This window comes from Gouania willdenowi, chromosome 4, assembly GCF_900634775.1.
Source record: "Gouania willdenowi chromosome 4, fGouWil2.1, whole genome shotgun sequence".
NCBI classification, from domain to species: domain Eukaryota; kingdom Metazoa; phylum Chordata; class Actinopteri; order Blenniiformes; family Gobiesocidae; genus Gouania; species Gouania willdenowi.
Window position 1 is genome coordinate 24,727,493 of NC_041047.1, and position 23,488 is coordinate 24,750,980.

Sequence of the window (23,488 nt, forward strand, 5' to 3'; positions counted from 1 at the left end):
CAGGAAAGATACAGTTTATTGGTGGTGCCGATCCATACGAGTCGGCTCCCTCGTCTTAGACCTGGAGATCTTCCATCCTTAATTATTATTAATGAATTATTTTAACTACCTGACATTTATTTTTGACTTATTCAGTTTTTATGTTTTCTAAATCTTTTTTTTACATCCTATATTTTGTCTGTCACTTTTACTTTGAATTGTATTTGTTTTGTTTGAAAAGGGCAATATAAAAAAAAGTTGGCGTGAACAACATTCACCCTATAGTCTATAGTAAATAATCGACATTTGTAAACAAACCCCTCACACTGCATTAACCAAATTCATTCTGCGAGTTTACGCTATTTGTGTAAGGAACTTCTTTTTGGCACAGACCTTTCTATTTATCTTGTCTGTATGAGCGATTTAAAGCAGATAGTCACAGAATTTGGTGTAACACCGGCTTGATTAAGGCTGCGTCCGAATAGTCCCTCCTATCTTCTTTCCTATCCACTGTTCCTTCACCCACTGAAGTGTTTAAGTGGTGGCCATGATAAAGCGCATCCAAGTTCTCTTTAAGCTTAGGAAAAGAGGCTCAGTGCTTCCTTTTTCACCTCCTTTAGCCTAGGAAACACTGATGCATCCTTTACCAAAAGAGAAGAGATAATGCTGACCCACTAAATCCTTGCAGCAACAACATTTATAGGGACACGCACACCCGAGCGCTGACAAGTAACGGTGATCATGTAAGTTACCAATGCAATAATATGCCTTGAACAACTTTAAATAAATAATCTAAAAACCATATCTTATTATATGTAACACATATTATCAGATTATAACTGACATAAAACAGACACTGTGATTTAAGAAAAAGGGATCAGACACATTATGTTTTATTCAACATAATTCATATTTGTGAGTAGAAAGTGAGTGTGAGCAACCATTCTCAATGTGATGTTTTTTTTTGTTTCACTTTTGTTCCTCGTAGCCTGGTAGTTTCTTTTCCTTTGATTTACATTCAAACTGTGTGATTTTGGAGATTATATCAGAGGAAAGTGTTATAAATGTGCTTTTAGTAGTCCTCTTTTGGAAAGTTGTAGTTTTTTCATCACGGTAGATGTCACTAACCTTCGCGGCAGTCAGATTATTACGTCACCTAGTTGAAGTGCATCTGATTGTCAAAACAAACGTGATGGCCATTTGCTAACTCCTCTCCTAACACCTTTCCTTAACCCCGTGACCTCATTCACGGGGTTATGGAAAAGTGGATAGGAAAGGAGATAGGAGGCACTATTCAGACGCAGCCCAAGCCTTGTCTCGTTATCCTGCCTCGGCTGGTCTGACCAATTGGTACAGCCAAAAACACTGCAATAATTCACCATTTCCTCTAAAAAACTTGTGAGGTTTCTTTACAAAAGTGTATATTCGTACGGTTGCCGTACGGACAACCCCCGGTGCTGTTGGTACGTTTACCGAAGTACACGTACGTAGCATCTTAGGGTTAGGTTATAACCCTATATTGCAACAATTTTCAGGTTTATGGTTAGGTTTAGTCTTAGTCACGTGACCTAAACTGGCCAATAACTAACCTATCACATGACCTAAACTGGCCAATGAGTGGTGCTGCATACAGATAGCCACTGCCTTTGTTTACAAACTGCCTATTGCCAAAATGGCGACTTCAGAGTTGATGACGCGCCGTGAAAACCCTCTAAATGTCATAAGCTTTCTGAACATGAAAAATCACTGTTCCCACCGTGTCACTGTTCACTTGTGCTTTCTGTATTTCCTCCTCTAAGCACATTATTGGGTCTATTGTTTTCCTTCTTTTCCTGAAACCACTTTGACATGTTTTTGCTCTCTCATAAGAAGATTACCTGCTCACCTATTAATTCATCTACAGCCGTGTTATGTGAGAGCTATTGGTCTATAATTCCCTGGCGTGCTTGCATATTTTCCAGGTTTCATATTGAAATGATGATTGATTCCTTCCAGCACTTTGGCATTCTCCCTTCTTCCCACACCTATCTGTCAATATTTTCCCCAGGCTTCTTTTGTTGGAACATGCAGTAACACATTTGATCTTGATTCTTTCCCTGGTGCAGTTTTCCCTGTTTTATGAAGGACCCTCCTCTGTTCATCCTTTATAAAAAAACATTTTCCACTCCATCAAACTTGATTTTTCTACAAAGTGCCTCTCTGTGGGGTTTTTCTGGGTACTTGAGTTTCTTCCCACAGTTCAAAAACATAACCACCAGATTGATTGGAGTGTGTAGATTGATTGTAGGAGTGAATATGTGAGTGTGAGGGGTTGTCTGTCTGTCTGTGTGTTTGTTTTCCCTGCGATGGACCAGCACCCTGTCCACGATGTACTCTGGCCTATCGCAGCAGCAGACCCCTGCTACCCTGAAAATAGGTGCAAACACGTTGGAAAATGTATGTATGGATGGAAGGAAGGCACCTATTTTGTTTACTAGTTATATAATAAACATAGTTTTTGTTATGTACAAACCACTCTGTGTGCTGTGAGAGATCATCTGATGCACCATGGGAAATTATTACATTTCACTGGATTACAAATTAGTAATACATATCACAATAGATATTTTTGTTGTTGTTCATTTTATTCCTATTAAAAACATGTGTAAGCATAACTGCTGATTGTTAATTCATTTTTAATAATGAAACAATAATGACACGCAATTGCCACTCAGTTCTCATTGTTCATGTTAATAAACTAGATGTGGTTCATTCTTGAACATCACATCCCTCCATAACAGCCTTTGAATGAAATCTGACACTCTTACATTTAACAATATAGGACAGATATAATATATATATTATATAAATTACATATATATTTATACTTGTTATTATTATTATAATTACTACCCTGTCAAACAGGAATAAGTGGGTCTGAAAATGGATGGATGGATGGATTATTATTACTAATAATATTTAGATATATTATATAAATATAAGAAAAATATTGTCAATGGCACTTTTTATTTGAAGAAGAAATGTGAAAGATTATAAAGACTTTTTTCTTTGTGTTTAATATTTAATTCCTACTAAAGCGTATAGCAGCCACAGGGGAAAATATATATTTTAATCACTATATTGTTTGAACAAATTAATTGTATTGTCCATACAATGTTTGTACAAATTAATTATATTGTTTGTACAATTTATTATCATGTTTGTACAACATAATTATATTGTTCATGCAATATTGTGATCCAAAACACATTTCCCCCTGTGGCTGCTATACGCTTCCGTAGATTGCTATTCATGACACTTTAATAAGAATGACTGTATATTGTTAATATAGGGACAACGTTGAATCAGTTTAACATTTTTCGGTTGGTGGTGTGCCTTGGATTTTTTTTCATTGAAAAGACGTACCTTTGCTCAAAAAAGGTTGAAATACACTGATATAGATGACAAAAAATGCCTTTAGAGTTTTGTTTTTGTGTTAATAAAGCTATAAAAGGGGGAAAAAACTCCAGCGTGCTTCCTTCTCCTCGGTGATTGGTGGCTGAGCTCACTGGCTGTGTAGCTCCGCCCCTTTCCGTGTCCATTGGTGAGCACGTTACTCTGCTCTTTGCTGTCTGATCTCTTCTGTGCACCTCTCATCCTACCACCGTCTACTCTCCTCTCCTGTGTGACCATGCCTGGACTCCTGCTGGGGGACGAGTTCCCGAACTTCCAGGCCGACACCACCATCGGCCCGATCAAGTTCCATGAATTCCTGGGCAGCTCGTAAGTGCGAACACGTCATTGTTCCCAGGAAGTGTTTATGTTTGGTTGGGGACATCATGCATTGTTGGTGCTTCAGCATTCAAAAAAAGGGAAAACCAATGTTTTTAATCAATACAATAATTATAACACACGCTGTCTTGCGACACCTACTGGATTTACAATGTAGTTTGACCTAATACTGGGTATGCTCACACGGGACTGGATTATGTAACATAATCACAAAATTAAAACTAGGCTGCTGTAGGAGCAAAGAGCAGCCAATTAGATGTTAGATACGGAAACATATCTATTCGTACGCAGCCCCTCATTGGTCAGTTTAGGGGACGTGTTAGGGGCACCACGTGACTTAAAGTTCCGTCAGTTTTGTTTTAGCTCGTATTTATTTTTTGCTACCCCGCTAACACTTTTATTTTAACCCTAACCCAGGAAATACCCTAAAATGTTTTGTTTTTTTACGTATTACCCACGTATTTTTACGTACACATGTATTTTTAAAGGTGGAATTTGTCATGATAAATATGTAAAAATTAAAATATTTGTATGACAGGCACATTACGCTTATGTATAGATGGTCTGGAAAAAGTACCCATAGTCCTGGGAGGCTATTGATACATTTCCATATCAATAATGGACACTTCCTTTCTTTTAGCCTAACCCTGGAAATACCCTGAAATCTAATTTTTTTCATATTTGTATTTTAAAGGTGGAATTTGCAGTGTTAAATATTATGTTGAAATGAAAATATATATATATGTCAAACGTGGGATTCGAAACCACGGCAGCAGAAGGAAGAATCCTTGAGTCAGGTGACCACTCAGCCATCCTAACACAGTGAAAACACAGCCACATTATGCTTATGTAGAAAAGGTTCGGCAACATAATCGGTCATACCCATAGTCCCGGGGGCTATTGCTACGTTTAACGTATTTATAGACACTTTCAAAAATGAAATGCATAACATCATAGCCGACCAGATTAAACGTAATGCATGGAGCAATAATCACATGTATAAAAATAGTTCAACACAATGACATCATTTATTTCTCTTTCATGCACTACTGTGGGAGGCTGTCATCTGTTAAAGTTGTGCCCCTAGTTTCAGTTCTGTGCTCCAGCCTGAGCTGAATAAGATTCTTGTTGCATGTGCAGCAGCTTTAAAGTTCAAGGGCAGGGGGGAAAAAAAAGTTTGCAGCCACTTTTAAGGCACACTGGTCACCAACTGGTGCCATTTAATTTCAAATCCCACAAACAAATGCGTTGTAGACCATAATTAAAAAAAGTTTCCTCTCTGTTTGCAAATGCTTCATAATGTGCACTCGTGCACTTTGAGGGCTGCAACATTTTGCAGAGCTACTCAGCCATCAGGTGATCAGTGTGTGAGCAGCCTTGTGATAAGTCACATTTCATTGAAAACACAGATCTGGAAAGAAAACACATGTGATTCCCAAATGACAAGTATTTTTTCTGAGAAAGTCAACAACTTAAAGACTGCTCAGGGGTTTTGTTTTTTTTGTTTTTTGTTTTCCCCCACAGGAAGTGTCAGTTTTACTGGAGCTATTAAAGGCCCAGCTTCTCTGCTGGGATTCAGACAATGTGACTGTCTGACCACTCATACATTACATTCTGATATTGCACGATTCTTTATTTCTAATCATCATTTGTAAATTTGTTTTTTTCATATTTTTCCCAAACTAAGTGCATCTCTGCATCGCTTTAAAAATTTTCCCACTAAGTGCATCTCTTTATGACCCGTGTGATGTTTGATCATTGAATTTTGATGTTATATAAACTACACACTTTGGCCAAGGTCAGCTGTGAATAAAAGTTTATAGCTTCCAGTTAAAGAATAACCAGTTTAATCCTTCATAACCATAATCTGCTTTGAGTATTATAATTTTTTTAGCCTTTAAAGAAGGGTACGGCATATGGCAGTGTTTTTCAACCTTTTTAGAGCAAATCTTTTCATTGAAAAAAAAAAAAAAATCCTATGTTTACAATATACTGTCATTCTTATCAAAGTGTCTTGATTAGCAATCAAATATTATACACAAAGAAAAAAGTTTTTATTTATATATTTTATGCAAACAGAAAAAGCTTCAGCAGTATGTGTACATGCATGTTTCCATTTGTTACCTACGTGGTTAATGACGTGATATGTATTAGCATAAATATTGTAGATAACATAAATAAATACACCGCTGGAAAGGGAGTGGGATGAAGTAATGCTTGATCTTTTCATTAACTATTATTTTATTTTCAAATAAAAAGTGCAGTTAACAGTCTTTATCTTAATAATGATAAATAAATAATAGTATATACATCCACACGTGCGCAAAAAGAAAAAAAAGGAGTTGGAAATAAACTCAAATTGAAATTAATACAATTAAATGAAATAATAATAAGGTTTAGTAAATAAATGAAGTAAGTCATTTATTTAAGCCGCAGCTCAACACACATTAAGTGGTTAGCCTGTTAGCTAACACTACAAACAGCATGGGTTAATGTTTATGCACACGTTGAGTTTCCAGGTACATTTATACAAACACAGGTTCATATTACATGAGTTAAAGCTGTTCAGACTTGTGGACTTGTTTGCCCACATATTTGTACTGAGAGGTCTTTATAAGTTATAACTAGGGATGCACTGTGGAGTGAGAATTATTGGCCGAAAACTGAAAATGAGAACACCAAGGCTGAAAACCGAAACAAATGATTATGCCATTTATTAGTACTGTTGCATTTATGGCAAATAAATTAATGTGTGGGAAATCCTGGGTGTTTTTTTTTTTTTTTATTGTGTATTTTTATGAACATCACAAGTTAAGGTAGGTTTATTTGCACACATCTACGGTAAGGCTGCACGTTTTTATCTCAAAAGAAAATCCAGATATTTTTTTTTTACTTTGAAAACTCGATTCTGATTTATTTATTTTTTTTTCCTTTAATAAAAAAAGACACTGGATTTACTTATTGCAAGTATTTTGTTTTAATTGAAAAAGTGAAAGCTAACTTCTGTATTGGGAATAAAGTGCAAATGTAAAGCTTGAACAAAGAATGTTAAATCCCCTGTGGGTTTGATAAAAATAACAACCTGTCCAACCAAAAATGAATCCCTTGGTATTTTGAAAAAAGAGAACCTTGCATTAGAAAAAAAAAACCCTGGCACAAAATTCACATTGTAAAAAGAAGAGGTTGTAGCGGCCTGGGGGTCTATCACGTTAAACACGTGTTTGAAACTTGTTTTTCAACAGTTTGTAAAGGGAGAGAGACTTAATGTGATTACACTAGGGCTGGGCGATATGGCCTTTTATAAATACCGCAATATTTTTAGGCCATGTCACGATACACGATATATATCTCGATATTTTGCATTACCCTTGAATTAACACTTTGATGCACAAAATCACACCAGTATGATGATTCTATATGTCTACATTAAAACATTCTTGATCATACTGCATTAATATATGCCAATTTTAAACTTTCATGCAAAAAAGGGGATATCACAACTAAGTCAAAGTTGACATAACTGTATTTATTAAACAGTGAGTGGCTCAAACATAAAATTGTCAACAGAAAGTGCACGTTCTGTGCAAAATTGTCACAGAGACATTTCAAAACAAGACATTAGTGCAGGATGCAACTCACATGGCATTTCAAAACACAAAATTAAAGTGCACTTTTTGTACATAATGCCACTACAATATTTTAAAACAAATAGTGCCCTTTTGTGCATGTTGTCATTAAGATGACATTTCAAAAAAAAAAAAAAAAAAAAAAAGTCCGCGAGTTTAACGGTATGGTCATTTTCAACACCGCACAGACTACAAGCTGCGATATATCGAGTATATTCGATATATCGCCCAGCCCTAGATTACACATGATCAAACAGGAAAAGCGATTTTCCGATTTTGACTTTTTATAAATCCCCCTCAATAAATTATCCAATTTTGATTTTGTATGGATTAATCGTGCAGCCTTAATCCACAGTGGTGGGGGTCTCCTTTCAGAAACCCTCCCATATGGGACTAACAAACATCCACCTGTCTTCTTCTGTACAGGTGGGGGATCCTGTTTTCACACCCCAAAGATTACACTCCTGTCTGCACCACTGAGCTGGCCCGCGCTGCCAAGCTCTCAGATGAGTTCAAGAAGCGTGGTGTAAAGATGATCGCTTTGTCCGTGGACAGCGTGGAGGATCACTGCGGATGGAGCAAGGTCAGAGGGTGCACGCTCACCTGGCTGATTCATGACATGATAACACTGAGCAGAGCAGCCAGAAAGATTAGGTGAACTGAGGTCTTCAAACATATACAATTCAATACAAAGAGTAAACTCTTATAAAATTGACTTTTTGCTTCCGTGTGGCTGCTGTAAGTGACACTGAGTTGTTGTTGCTGCTGAGGCGTGTGCACATTGTGAGAGAGAAGCGCCGCAGTAATATTTTTTTAACAGAGCGTGTTACATTACTGTGATGTTGATGTCGGGCTAACGTTAGCTTGTTAGCTCCTCTGAGGGGGGGACTTTTGAAGGAGGGAAAGTTTGAAGGCTGGGCAAGAGAACAGCGGGGGAGAGAGGGATCTGAGAGTTGCGGACTGCACCTTTAAATGGAAAAGCTTAGCAAAGAAAGAAAGAAATAAAAGTAGCATAATTTCATTGTGTGTATGTGTGTGAGAGAGAGAGCTATGATAAGGTCAGTGTGGAACCATGTAGCTGTAGTTACATTGGACCCGATTGGAATTTTGATCCAGAGTATCTTGGTTCTTAAAATCTGTGGTCCTTCTCTTGGGGCAAAGCGGACTGACGAGAGGAGTTTAAAGCAGCAAAGCGTGTTTCTGGACCGCTGGAGTGTGTCCGAACGGGTCGGTTTCTGGACCTGGTTCTGGGCATTCTTTCAGTTAGCAGGTTTCCACTGGTTCTGACTTGTGTCAGCTTGATTTGCTCTGTCAGCTTTCAGGCTCAGCTCATGCAGGCTTTTGTTCTTGTGGATCAGCTTCTTCATTTGGAACAGAATGTTTTTCACTGGGACTCGAAACTAATTGAAAAGGTCTAAAGAAAGAAAACACTTTGTTACAAAGAAAATAAAAGATTAAAGAAGACATTCATACACTGCACTACCAAAATGTTTTCGGGAGCCAATCAGATTTTTAGGTGCTTCATGTGGGTTAGGGTTATCAGGTATGTGTGAAAGGATGGATGAATGAGAACATTTCTTTGGAGAAGAAATTAGACAATAAATCATAATACCGTCATACGTCAAGATCGTATTTTACTGAACAGTTTGATACAAGATAAAGTGTGTTTTATGTAAAGTTAATGAGAGATATTCATTTGAAACATTGTCCTTGATATCCTGTGAATAAAGAGTTAGTGGCGGTATAGAAAAATACATTTCAAACTTTTATCAGAAATTTGTCTCCGCTTTGACAATGTTTAATTGTTAATTATTGGGCAAAAGCAGAACACAAAGGGAAAAGATTCTGCCGTGTGCTTAAAGAAGCAGGGGTAAAGCAAACAGTCGTAAATGCCGGTCGGCCCCTTTGCGCATGCTTAAGGCATATGGCTCTTTAAAGTTTGTGAAGGCCATTTGTTCAGATTAGAGAGAGAAGGGAGGACATGTCCTTTTACACAACTAAATATGGATTGAGCTGAAGCAGTAACTGTTTATCAGAGCCCGTCCCCAAACAGCATTATTAAAACACAATAGAAACAACTCAATACCAGCGCTATTCATCAGCTTATTAACTAGCGTTTCAACAGGAGCAAAATATTGTTTTTTCATTATTAACACCGTAAACAGAAATACATGTTCTTTTAATATTTGTTAGAAATTTACTTAAAAAAAATAAATATATATATATATATATATAAACCCCTCTAAAATTATGTTTTCCTTCTCTTAGTTTAAAAAGTGATATAATACCCAAAGGGTAACCTTATTACATCCATAAGTTTCATTCCCGAATTCCACTTTATCTATTACTATCTATTTATTATCTATTACTCTTAATGCTCTCTTTTGTAATTTGATTAATGGATCTACATATGATTTACACGTAGACCGTTTTATTTATTTATTTATTTTTTATTTATGTAGATTGCCAATAGTTTTAGATATTATGTTTGTAATGCCTTTTAACAATGTTTTTCTCAAGATAAATTACCATGGCAAATTAATTCAAGGGACAATATCTGACCCACATGCCATATATCAGACTTAATGTGGGCCAGTAATAGGTCATGAGTTCGACTCTTGGGTGGACCTGGGACTTGTGCTTTTATTTTAGAAACTGAATATTTGTGTAGCTGATGGTTACACAGCCATTGCACATCTGTACCATATACAGCACGTATAGGACTTAGACTAACATGGTGTGACACTGCATGTGTGCAAAACTGCAATATGTAAATATCAATATTCACACTTTTAGTGAAATAGTGCAAAGCGTACTAGAACAGGGGGCTATCTATTACGCTTATTTAAAACAGAAGAGCCAGATAAAAAAGTATCATTAATGCATATCAGGGGAGGGATGATGCACCGAGCTCAAGATACGAAAAAACATTTTGACTAACTCTAGACATATTTACCTATATACTTACTGTGTATGAACCCTAACCCTACCTCAACAGGAATATTAAAAATAAATAAAAACAATCTGATGTATAGTAGATTGTAAAGATACCACTCGTACCCACTACAATACATTGTGTGACAGCACACTATCGCGATATAATGACGCACAATATATTACCCCACCTTTAATGTGTAGTAATACTTAAAGATGTTTAACATGAGTAGAAAAATAAAACAATTAGAACACAAACACAATACATAATTAAAAAGCCTTCGTTTTAGTTAAAGAGATTATCTTCAGTTTGTCATGTGACGTCTTCTGGTGAATGGTTGTTGCAAAGTGCCGCTCTGCTCTGATAAAGGTCATGTTTAAATGTTTGTAAACCACAGTTAAGATCAAAGTATTTTATAGTTGATTGTAATGACCACAGATTTTTTTTGTAATTGAAGGCATGTTTTTTTATGTGTAAAAAATACTGCATTTGTTTGATAGGTATGGTTCTTATTTGCAAAACAAAATCCATTAGTTTGTGAGTGATGTTTTGTATTTGCAAGCCACACTGAGTATGTCTGTGAATTGTTGTGTGTGAGTAAAACGTGTTTTGTGTGTTTATGAGGTTATGGCATGATTTAAACTCCATAAAACAAACTGTGGGATTGACTTTTGACCACACTGAGCAGTGACACCTCCTTAGCGAGGCCAGCGATTGGTGGACTTTTAGAACTGCACTCCTAACAAATCTGCTTTGAAATGATGCAGATGGAACCACACTCTGTTTAGTTAACGGCTTTAATGTAATAATTTACCCATTGTTTGTGGCATTTGAGTTTATTGCTGTTGGAGCAGAAATCTGCAGAGAATTATTAACTCAAAGTGTTGGCATTCTCTAACAAAGAGCCTCCTTGTCCCTCCGTGCTGTACAGGATGTGATGGCTTTCAACAATGAGTCTGGGAGCGAGCTGCCCTATCCCATCATCGCCGACCACAAGAGGGAACTGTCGGTGCAGCTGGGCATGCTGGACCCCGACGAGAGAGACCAGGATGGGGTGCCCCTGACCGCTCGCTGTGTAAGACTTTTAATACAGACACACATGTAAAGTTGAGCCTTCGGTTTTCAAACCAATACACTTTAAAAAAACAAAGTTACATTTGCAGCAGAGGTCTTAACAACAGGGCTGGGGCTCACAATCGTGCTATGGGTCAGTTGATTTTGGGGTGCAGGAGAGTAAGATTTGTCTACATGCTTTTATTTTGAAAACAGAGGGACATCCACTGTAATTACAGTAGTTATTGCTTCATTAAACTAAAAACCAGCCAAATCATGAACCCATTGCTACAAGGCTTTTTCCTTTCACAAAGTGGATCATAATGAGAAAAGGCCTGGGTGACTTTTCAACTAAAGGATATCGATCAGTTTCTTCTATACTGGCTTCATGGATAACATTCAGAGCATGAAGCCTTTTTTTAAAGGTCTCTGCGAACTTCTCTTTGCCAGATATGGGCAGTTATCTGGATAATTGATCCTGATCATAGTAACATGAGCATTTGCATTTTAAAGGCTTAGAAGAAATGTCTATCTCCATTAATAACGGTACAGTTGGTTGGAATGTATTGGCTCACACATTATTATTATTCTTTTAAATCATGATGAAACGCCCAATCCAGATCTGATCTGAATTAAACTCGGTGGGATAATTGAGTATCATCTTGACTTAACTCAGTGAAATTACATAAAGATCGGTCAAATACAAACTGAGATGTGATTTTTTTTTTTTTTAATTTTTCAAAAACATTGATCCAGATCAGAATTTATTCAGGAGGCACTAAATACTATTTACTATTTACTACTATTTATTAACTTATTTACACAATTAGACTCTTTAAAATGTGTCATCACTAGGGCTGAACGATTCTGGACTGTTTGCGATTTTTTGTTTTTATTTTTTCCCTCAATGTTGCGATTTAATATGCGATTATTTTTTCAAGGGCCTCTTGTTGTGTATTTTTCAATAAACACAAGCAATCAATCCATTTCATAATAAACAATTTCAGATTTATTTAAACTTTAAATAAATATAAAATATAAATTTTAAAGCACAGATTACAGCAATAAAGCAAACAAATCTGTGGCTTTACCTCTTCAACATATCTAACTAACTTTACGTTTCATGAAACATGTAAACATGTGGACTGCACTTCTTAAACACTCTGAACTTAACAGGACAGTGTAAGACAGGACAAGAAAAACAAAATGCAGTTTTTGCGATTAGAAAATCCCGTTTTATGATATTGCGATGATATTGCAAATGCAATTAATCATCCAGTCCTAGTTATATTAATAATACTAATGGCTTGGATTTACTGTATATAGCGCTTTCGTCGAGGAGACTCAAAGCGTGTTATAGAAACCGTTTTTCATTCACACCAGTCACATCAGTCATACGAGGCAATGTGGGTAAAGTGCCTTGCCCAAGGACACAACAACAATGATTTGGATAGAAGGGTTCGAAACCCCAACCCTTTGGTTTCTGGACGACCCACTCTACCACTATTAATCACTTTCATTCCATCGTTATGCTTTATAGTTGTTTTTTCACAGTGTCAGACAAAGGGGGTACTTGGATTTAGAAATGAAAAGAAAGCCCAAAAAGTTTGAGAACCACTGGCGTAAGGTATGTCTTTGGTTTTTTGTCAGAATCCATTAAGTACTTCTGAAGTAATCCTGCTCACAAAAGAAAAAAAACAAAATGGCGGTTATATAATGACCCCTTGCAGAGGTAGTAACTGTAAAAAAAAAAAAATCCTTAAACTGGTGTTGATGAATTTTGCTTTTTTCCCCCAGGTGTTTGTGATTGGCCCTGATAAGAAGCTGAAGCTGTCCATCCTCTATCCTGCAACCACCGGCAGGAACTTTGACGAGCTGCTCAGAGTGATCGACTCCCTGCAGCTGACGGCACAGAAGAAAGTTGCCACCCCTGTCGACTGGAAGGTTTGTTGATGATCACACAATAATTCATTTTTTGGTTACATTAACTGGTTGCAATCAAAGTAATTAGAATCTGGATTTCTTTCAGCCTGGTAATGAGGTCATGGTCATCCCCAGTCTGTCTGACGCTGAAGCTGCGAGCCTCTTCCCCAACGGTGTGAGATGTAAAGAAGTGCCTTCTAAGAAAAACTACCTGCGTTTCACCAAACCTTGAACACACGCAGGAAGATCATTACTCAGCAGTTTGCCTCTATCTGGTCTGAAAATATAGTTCATATGTAGAAAACTAAAAAAATGCACTTCAGATTGGTGACTGGAGTTAGTAATTGAGCCATGGATATATATTTTTTGCACTCAACAGGATATCCAGAACACTGTGCCTTGGTTGGTCTAAATAAACTTAGCATTTACATGTAATTGTAAGCTGTCATTTATTCTAAGTTCAGGATTGAGCGACACTATTACACCTCACCACAAGGTGGCCCTCTTCACCTTAAAACGAGTTTCTCCAGCATATATTACTGTCTTTTAACAATAGGGGGCGACAGTATCCGCAGTTTTTATTTACTTTTTTTAATGAAAAAATACATTAAAACTTTCTCTAAATCTGTTATTTTGCAGGTCATAATGTATAGTTTGTTTTGCTTTCCCTAAAATGTTTGTCTTTTCTATCGAGTCAGCCTTTTAATTAGAATAAATGAGTAAAAATTATATAAAACATGGTGTCAACAACGGAATAGAAATATTTGAACCTAAACACTGGCTTGAAGTTAATTTTAGTTATTTTACACACAAGTTTGTGTGTAACAATAATAAACTGTAAAATATTGAAGTAATTATTTGTTACTTAATTTTTTGCATGAACAAAACATACCGTAGTTGTTGCAGAAAGATTACACTTGCAGTGTGATGACATATGCGGACATGGAAGAAAAAATCAATTTCAAATAGCAGAGAAGCACTGCATTGAATTTAATTAATGCTCTATGTTTCTACAGTATGTTGTATTTGCTTTATGATTATGAAAGCAATGGGTGCCCAAAGCCCTCTCCCATATCAAACATCCTTAACATTCACTTTCACAGTCACATTACTTCCACCAAACAAAGAGAAAGTCTTAAAAATAGATTTAGTGGCCATCTGCTTGTTTTGTAGAGATTATCTCTAATAAAACATGTTTAATCACTCGAGTAATAACGCCTATTGGGAATTTACTACAATACATCTAGTAAATTAAACTAGTAATAATACAGTATTAAATGTGAGTTTTGATAATGAAGTTTCATCTGCTCCATCAGTTCAGATTCATAACAATGAAGTCATCAGACTGGGTTATGTTGTGGTGCCCTGGAACCTGTAGTAAATGCGTGGCATTGAGGGTGAAACACATGTTGTGCAGAGTGCATGTGAGGATCTCTGGAGCTCTTTGTTCCAGGGACAGAAGAGAACCTGAAGTTCTGACGTTCAGTACTTGAGTCTCAGCTGTAGATGAGACACACAGAGGTGTAGCTTTCCTCTGAGTTATTCAATCCTCACAAGGGCTCTGCTCAGGATCGTATTAATTACTCAAGGTGAACACTGATCTCACACACACACACACACACACACACACACACATTCTGGCCTCACATTCACTGTGTGGAATGCTGAAGTCAAAGAGGAAAAAATGGAATTCCCTTTGAGTGAGAGTGAAGGCAAGGAGTGCAGAGCCAGATAAAATATCTCAGAGTCCTCCCTGTCATCTATACAATGTCAACTGGAATGTTCTTCTTTCATTCTTTCTTTCTTTGTTGTCACCCAATAGGATTTATAAAGCCGTTGCCTGAGGTGGCCAACTCTTGATTAGAAGTTTGTGGATCAAATGCAGATTGGCAGAGATGAAGATCCAGGTATTCATCAGGTTATCCCTGCGCTCCCTCTCTTCTATGTTGGGCGTTAAGTCCTCACGAGTCACCCAAGATAGCACCCACACAGACACACTGTGGGGATCAAATGCATTTCTCAGATTCCAGACTACAATGGTTTGTGCCAGAGCATGAAGTGTGCTTTGGGTGTCACACGCTGGTTTGATTGTCCCATGCCAACTATCCCATCAACTCCCCCCATCACTGCCCTGGCCATTGGGTCAACTAACCCTAGTTTACCTCTTGTGTGTGTGTGTGTGCGTGTGTGTGAGTAACACAAAACCAACCACAACCAGGCCATAGAGGGCACTGCTCAAACACAATACCAGTCGCACCTTTTTTTTTTTTTTTTTAAATCAATCATCTGCTTTAGGCTTTAGGACCGAGGTGTCAAACTCAGATAACTCAGATAACCCTAGCCCAGATATCAGTCCCTGCACAATTTTCTCTCTTAAATTCCATTGATTTTGTGACAATTTTTTTATTTAATTTTGTGACAATTTTTTATTTAATTTTGTGAGAAATTTTTATTTAATTTTGTGAGAAATTTTTATTTAATTTTGTGACAGATTTTGAGAAAGATTTCAGGAAAATGGAGTCCTTTCAACAATTTGAGATTTAAAATGACTGCAGTCATGTGATAAAAGCAAGAGTTTCATTAAAATAGTTGATTTTAATGGGCTGAGATATACAGTATCTATATCTGAATTATTTGGTGATTTACACAATGATTCATATTGTTTCTGTTTTTCTTTATTTTCTCCTGCTGGCCAAATTGGATGATCTAAAGGGCCGGATGATTGGATGATTTGGTCCCCGGCCCTCGAGTTTGACACAGGTGCTTTAGGACGTGCTGTATAGGCAGCAAACCAAACTCTGTGAAAGCAGATGAAATGTGTGTGGTATATGATTTTTAGACAACAGCTTTGTATCAACTGTGCAGAGTTTGCATGTTCTCTTTGAGTGCACCGGGAGATGGGATAGGGTCCAGCTTCCTGAAATTTTGAATTCAGGGCATTTGATGCCTGCTAGCCATTTATTAATATGTTTACACCAAGGATATTACAGATAAGAATACTTGAACTCAGCGGCCATACGTAGTTGTGGACCAGGACTCATTTAGACATTAGGTGGGACTTAACAGACCAACATATTGTAACATATGCTGTTAAAGCTTAGCAGACAGACATGAACCAAAATATAAGATAACAAGAAGACTGATGATCTGTAGAAAGAAAAAACAGGAACCACACTGTGAACAGCCAATTGTTAGCTAGTGCAGACAAGGTAATAAATGTGATGAAGTAGAATCACCTGCGTGAGCGATGAGAAGGAGGAGCAGTTATACTGTATAAAGGGTGCACCTGTACTGGAAATGATATAATATCAGTATGTGTTTAATGTATTACCAATATAATACAAATAAAGTATGTTAATGTTCATTTAAAAAAAAAAAAACACATTTAAGTACCTTAAAACAGCCAGGTGTGACATAAAGTGGTTGATTTCGGTGCAGTGTTTACATTTGATCCCACCTGATTTCTTTGATTTTCCTCTTTATTGAGGTATAAATGTATTTAATATTGGTTTATTTATTAATATAATAATAATAATAATAATAATAATGCCATGGATTTATATTGCGCATGTTTTTCGGTCACTCAAAGTGCTTTACATGGCATCATTCTTTCACTCCACACTCAACATCAGATAACACAACGATTTGGAATGCTCCACCAAGTCACTTTACTAAACATCCAGTATTGTATATTTTTGTCTAAAAACATGGTGCTTACAGTTAAGAATCACTATGGGTACCCTTTAACTCACTCAGCACATTTAAAAGAAACAGAGTCTTAACCAAAGTGAGAAATAATTAAAACATATATTAGACCAACTGAAAACCAGAGTAATTAAATAAAGCCCCGGACGTAAACCAAACACACATTAAATAAATTACCCTACTCAATTAAAAACCCAGCCAAAACATCTAAGAAGTGACTCATTTAGCCACACAATAAGCAGTTATTTGAGCAGACATAGGAAATGCTTAAAAATAATACCAAAAGAGTCTATTTATACAAAAAGGGTTAAAGATGCACATAAAGAATTGGGAGCATTTTTTAATGAAATCAAAGCAAACAACGTTGTACTTCTGTTTGATTATTTTGTGCATAAGTTCATGGCTGTAACATCCCTTTCTGAAGCTAAATCGGCCCCTAAATCTCACTAATGGCAAGTAAACCAATAACCATATTTCCCAAAATGTCAACTTAGTCCTCCTGAGGTGTTGCGTTTGTTTGATGTATAGAAGAACCTGCAGTAAAAACACCGTGAACACATGCTTAGTATATATGTTTTTAGCTATGAGTGTTTATTCATGAACATGTGCTTACTGTGGAACAGGTCATTACTCCCATCTTGTGTGCCAGGCATTGACTTCATCACCTGAAGCTGCCCATGACCTGCAGGTTAACAAGCCAGAGACTGGTGGAGCTACACACACACACACACACACACACACACACACACACACACACACACACACACACACACACACACACACACACACACACACACACACACACACACACACACACACACACACACACACACACACACACACACACACACACACACACACACACACGCCAAGCTAATGCTTGATGCTTTCCAGACGCGTCCTCGCTCTCTCAGCTCCTCCACCGCCTGGTACTCTTAGCCACCCCACACTCTCCCACACACTCAAACACATACACACTCTTATAATAGCACCTCCCCCGACTCACTCAACCCAGCTTATCAAAGTTTTTTTTTTCGCTTCTTCAGCTTACCTTTCCCATGCACAGACCAAACACTGCGTGGTCAGACCCTTTACTTTGTTCCTTATTTCTATAACCCTCTCTCTAATTTTGCACCATTGGTTTCGCAAAATTGCTGCCCTTAGTCTGTATTTTTTTTCCGGTGTACTGACCAACCAAATAAAGTGGAGATGGACTTAAGGTCAGAAAGACGAGCAGGAACATGAGTGATGACCTCAGGATTTGGATGAACTTTAAGCAGCGTTAAGCGCCTCATAGTCACCCCTGAGCTTTCCTCCTGCACTAAAGTATAGGTCAATGGGCCTTTCAGGACACGTACTCACTCACTATCTCTCACACACACAGAGGTGAAGACATAATGATAAAAGCAATGAAAGTCTATGATCCTCGTGTCCAGATAAATGTGATTGTTTTGATGGCACCTCGTAAATACAGCATCCAGACAGGCTATTACTGCGGAGCAGCTTAGTGCTAAATGAACAAGGTGATAAATGAGAAGCTAAAAGTGCAATTACTCTTTGTGCTTATCTTTATCCCTCCCTATCAATATCGCCGGCTTTACCTCGCTTTTTTTTTTTTTTTTTTTTTTTTTTTGCTTTAAACTGTTCTCTCGATTACAGACACATTGATCACCGGCTGCTGGCGTATCACCCTGAGTAATGGCAAAGGGTGTCTGGGCTTTAAAACAGCCTCAGCACAGCGCCAAGAGGTTTATCATGGCGACAAAGCAAATGGCTGTGTCGTGTGTGTGTGCGTGTGTGTGTGTGATCATATTGTTGGAGACATTGAAGAAAGACATCAAACACAAAGCAAAAAAACCCACAAAATGCAGAACCACTAAACCCACTACAAATGATTTCCGAAATGTCTTCATTATGTGTGCCCATGTCTTTTGTTTATTCCAATTTGTTCCTGCAGATTCAGTCAACATCTACACAGTGTAGATGGAAATGAACTAGGTTGTCTACCACCCTGCAGCTGCTCCACCACACCTGAATCTGATTATTTGATTATCATACAGCTGTGGAGAAGACCTGGTAACGAGTTACCTTTCACACTCAGGTAAGGTGAAATGCATTATTGTTTGCGCCATACTATATGATCATCTTAAAGATGTAAATCCTAGTTTTAATCAGAAATAAAATGGGTTAAAAGTGACTAAAAATGGTGCAAAAGGAGGTAAAAATGGTTCAAAGTGTCAATATTTGCTTAAAAATAGGAAGAATTTGTTTGAAGAGGCAAATAATGAGCATGACAAATTGTGAATGTGGTTAAATTGGCAAAAAATAAGCATGAAATATGGTAAAAATAGGTTAAAAGTGACAATAATGGGTCAACATATGCAAGGTTAGGTGGGAAAAGTGGTGAAAAGGGTTTATAAGTGCTGAAAATGTCTTGAAAGTGGAAAAAAATGTGCAGAAAAAGCATTGAAATTTGATAGAGAAGTGGCAGAAATGTAACAAAAATGCATTAAAAGGAGCAAAAATATGTCAAGAAAAAGGGTAAAATATGGCAGGTTTGGTGAATTTGCAGAAAAAGGGTAAAAATAAGTAAATATGAGCTCAAATTGTTCAAAAAATATATTTAGTTTCTTCAAGGCATCTGGTGACCCCCTCCCAGTGTCAAAACCAAATGGGATCCCGACCTGAAAAATTGGGGTACAGGAAATATTTAAAAAAAAAATCTACTATTCATGTTGTATCATTACAAAAGTGTATAAATGCATATGGGGACCAATGCACAGATAAAAGTAATTTACTTTACACGTACAGTATATGATACTGGACATAACCCACTGCAGTATCACTGTGAAGAGTGATGGCTGAATCATTAGCTATAAAATACTTTTAAAAAATTCTTCAAATAATTGTGCACATATTTTGTTTATTGGTATCACATAAAGACTAGTACAGGTACTCTTGAAGTTCATTTCTAATCTCAAATATTCAAGTTGAAACCTTCAAAGAAAAGATCATTCCTACGGCATTCAGGAGCACAAATGTCAGTAAATTATGTTTATGGTTAGGATTATATTGAAAAATGTTTCTCTCCTGAAACGGGTCCCTTTTGTCAAAGGTTTGAGAACCCCTACCCTAGTGCAAATAAATAGCAAAACTACTGTAATGTTTCGAGGAACTTCAAGGCGGGTTCACATGGCCGTTGGGTCACCAGGTGACTAGCCCTTCTTTGGAGCCTTACAACTCTCATATGAAGATAGAGGTTTTTCAGTTTAATAAGTCGTCTTTATTTTTTTCAAATCACAAATTTAAATGGAATAATGGTTGTTACATTACTAAAAACTAGTTTTTCATTTATATTAGCCCTTCAAATAAAATAAAACATGCATTCCAAAAAAAAAACTAAAGTGCATTAAAGGGGAGGTATGATGAGAAAAATCACTTTCTAATGGTTTTGCTACAGTGATATACATCCCTTTAGCCTCATTCAGAGGGTTCAGTTTCCTCCCTCCCTTGTTATTCCACATTTTAGAAAAAGTCAGCTCTAAACGGGAGAGTTGGATTTTGCCCACCTTGGCAGGTGACGTCACCTAACACGCCTCTTAGAATGCAAGCTCCTCCCTCTCCAAATATCTAACAGCTAAAACAAACACTGTGGTTTAATACAGAATATATATTATACTTTATTGCCATATATGTAAATACAAACTGCACTACTGGATGCCCAAACTGCACTACTTTTTCTGCTGCCGATCGTGTTGGGAGTCACTGCTTGGAGCCACGAACCCATTGTTTACACACATCAGCTGTTAGCACTCCGTGCTAATGCTACACCAGCCTATGTAGCGAGACCCGGTGTAGTGTAAGGAGGAAACGATGGGGATGTTTACGGATTCGTGGCTCACAGTGCAAACAACGGACTCGGTTGTGAAACCAGAGGAGCAGCAGCCGTCCAGGTTTCCAACTTTTTGACAGAGAGCGGTAAGCGGAAAGGAGAGAGTCTGGCTGTGTTTGTGTGGAGCTGCTGCTGCTCTGCTTCTGCAGCAACGCGCACGCACTTTTCTGACTCTAAATCACTACACGTTGTTTGATTGCGTCACACGCTACTATTCGGCCTTGCTTTTAACTCACTACACAGAAGGCTGAATGTGGATTTTTTTGCATTATGTGGCCGAATATTCGGTGCATCCCTATAAAAAACTGACCATAATCAGGAAGTGACATTTCCTTCTTCCCTCAAATCTGCCTGGGAGTTAAGATGGAGGAGGATGGAGGAGATGAACTGTCAACAAGTACAAACCCCATACAAGAAAACATGTTTTTTTTAAAATTCAAGATGAAGGCAGTAGTTAGGAAAGATGCTGTGAAACCTTATTGCTGGCGGTCAGAATGACCCTACAGTCTCTTTCTCCTGTTTATAGTCTGTTGCAGTGCTCCAGTGTGGTTGTGATGGAGGTAAAGATCAAGGGCGGTACACAAAGGAGAGTGTAGATGGCATTGCCATGACAACCATTTAGGGCTCGGGTGGTTTTCCAATAACTATGATGGGCTGGTTTGGACTTTAATGAATCCAGTCTGGCTTTCCTGGCTCTCACATCGCAGGTCATGTGCGCACACACGTACACTCGCTGAGAGCGTAACATGTGTTTTCCTTTAGTACTTGTTTATGTTCATTCAACAGTGGGAGAGCAGAGCCATAGTTAACCATCAATTAACATGATGATCGTAAAACAAGCTCTCACAGCGCCAAGCTGACAGTGAGAGGCAGGAAAAGGCTACAGAATGTTCATACTAGTTTAACAAGAGTATAAGGCTCCATTCCTAAGATATCTATTTTTTTCATACGCATACGGTTGTGTAATGACCAGTTCTTTTGACTGTTACACTCATCTCAGATTCAAAAACTCCAATACTGCATGCCAGGGTTTTTCTACCCATGGTTTAATATCCTGGGAGGCTAATATATATATATATATTCTTTTCATAATGTGGCCTGTGGACTTCATCTTACCAGGATATGTGCGTTTTCTGGGTTACTGCTTTCAATAAGTACGCTTATAAAACTATGTATGTTAATGGGGCTTTAAGCCAGCATATGTTACACATGGGGAGAAATAAGTCTCGGTGTGTGTTTAAAAGACTGGTGGTCAAACTGTGTATATGTGGGTCTTCTCACACTGTGCATAATGAGCTCCCCTGGGTCCCCCCTTCATACTCCACCTCTCTCTCCCTTCTTTCCCCTAAACTTGGCCTTATTAACCTCTCACTTCCCTCTGCATGCTTATTTAAGTAGAGGAGGAAAGGTGAGTGGACTGCCTGTACACATGTTTATTTATACATGTTAGGCTGAAGATTTGAGAAGGTGCTGTGGGGTGGAGAGGTGACTTTGGTTCCTTGTTTGGGTTTTTATGCCAAAGGGGGGAAAAAAGACAACATCTTAGATATCAGGTCAGTGGCTTCACACCTCTGTGAAGGTGAGCAACTGACCTGTTGGCGAGGACACTGAGGTCATCGCTCCAGCTAAACACGCTGAGCAAAAACAAAGTCAGACTTACCATGATGTGGATAAGGGCGGCTGCCCGTGTCCTCCAACCTGCCCTAAACCTCTACAGAGGTCAGGAGCAGCCCTTTACTGACGTCTGTAGGTGGGCGTGGGTGCTTCCCACCTTAGATGAAGTAGAACATGAACTTTCTCATTCTGCCAACAGACTGTCTGCAAACACATTTTAGCTAAATGTTTTCATTAAACCCCCCAACATTTGTAAGTCAAATAGAGATAAAATATTGATGAACTACCTTATTATACTGTAGTTCAATTTAGTGGAACAAATGATGAAGGAAGTGTGCACCTGTTTTTGATGATTAGTGTTTTGCATAATCAAAAAAGTGCAACAGAAAACATTCAAGAGCTTAAAAGCTGAATATTAAAATTGGCAGCAAAAAATACATAAATTGTAAAGTGAAAGAATAATGCCTTGTAAATCGTTTTGAATGACCAAAAAAAGGCACTATATAAATCCAATTTATTAAAGTAATAATAATAATAATAATAATTATTATTATTATTACTTTTTAAAACCTATTTCTAAATCAGTCATTTTACTTGTACTTATATATGTTTTAAAAAAAAGTAAACCATGTTATTAGGTTTCTACACCCAACCATTACTGAGTAAAATAAATGAAGTTCCAATTGTGCAAGATTTCATCAGTTACTTTTTCAGTTTATATATATATATATATATATATATATATATATATATATATATATATAATTGCGCTACTTTTTACTTGTACTTGAGTATTTTTTGTATGACTTACATGTACTTGAGTACAATTTCAATCAAGTAACAGAACTTCTACTTGGGTAGGATATATTGGTACTCTTTACACCTCTGCCTAAATGTTACAAAGATATTCAGTAAAATCTCTTTATCTGCAATGGTGGTTTTCTTCTAGATGCTGATGAAACTCTGTGGGCTGATCGAGGAACCATCGAG

At 37.4% G+C, this 23,488-nt stretch overlaps 1 protein-coding gene across 1 annotated transcript; it reads left to right on the plus strand.

Moving 5' to 3' along the window:
* Positions 1–3,541: 3,541 nt before the first annotated feature.
* On the plus strand, positions 3,542–13,722 carry prdx6 (peroxiredoxin 6). Its single transcript, XM_028445492.1, has 5 exons — positions 3,542–3,741; positions 7,803–7,959; positions 11,243–11,386; positions 13,162–13,308; positions 13,394–13,722. The coding sequence occupies exons 1-5, from the start codon at positions 3,650–3,652 to the stop codon at positions 13,517–13,519; spliced, it is 666 nt and encodes a 221-aa protein (XP_028301293.1). The 5' UTR covers positions 3,542–3,649; the 3' UTR covers positions 13,520–13,722.
* The last annotated feature ends 9,766 nt before the right edge of the window (positions 13,723–23,488 follow it).

Excerpts from the sequence above, each read along its gene's own strand:
- prdx6 (XM_028445492.1), top strand. The coding sequence starts at position 3,650 with ATGCCTGGACTCCTGCTGGGGGACGAGTTCCCGAACTTCCAGGCCGAC. Across the intron at positions 11,387-13,161 it reads TGCCCCTGACCGCTCGCTGT|GTGTTTGTGATTGGCCCTGA; the intron begins GTAAGACTTTTA and ends TTTTTCCCCCAG. Across the intron at positions 13,309-13,393 it reads CCACCCCTGTCGACTGGAAG|CCTGGTAATGAGGTCATGGT; the intron begins GTTTGTTGATGA and ends GATTTCTTTCAG.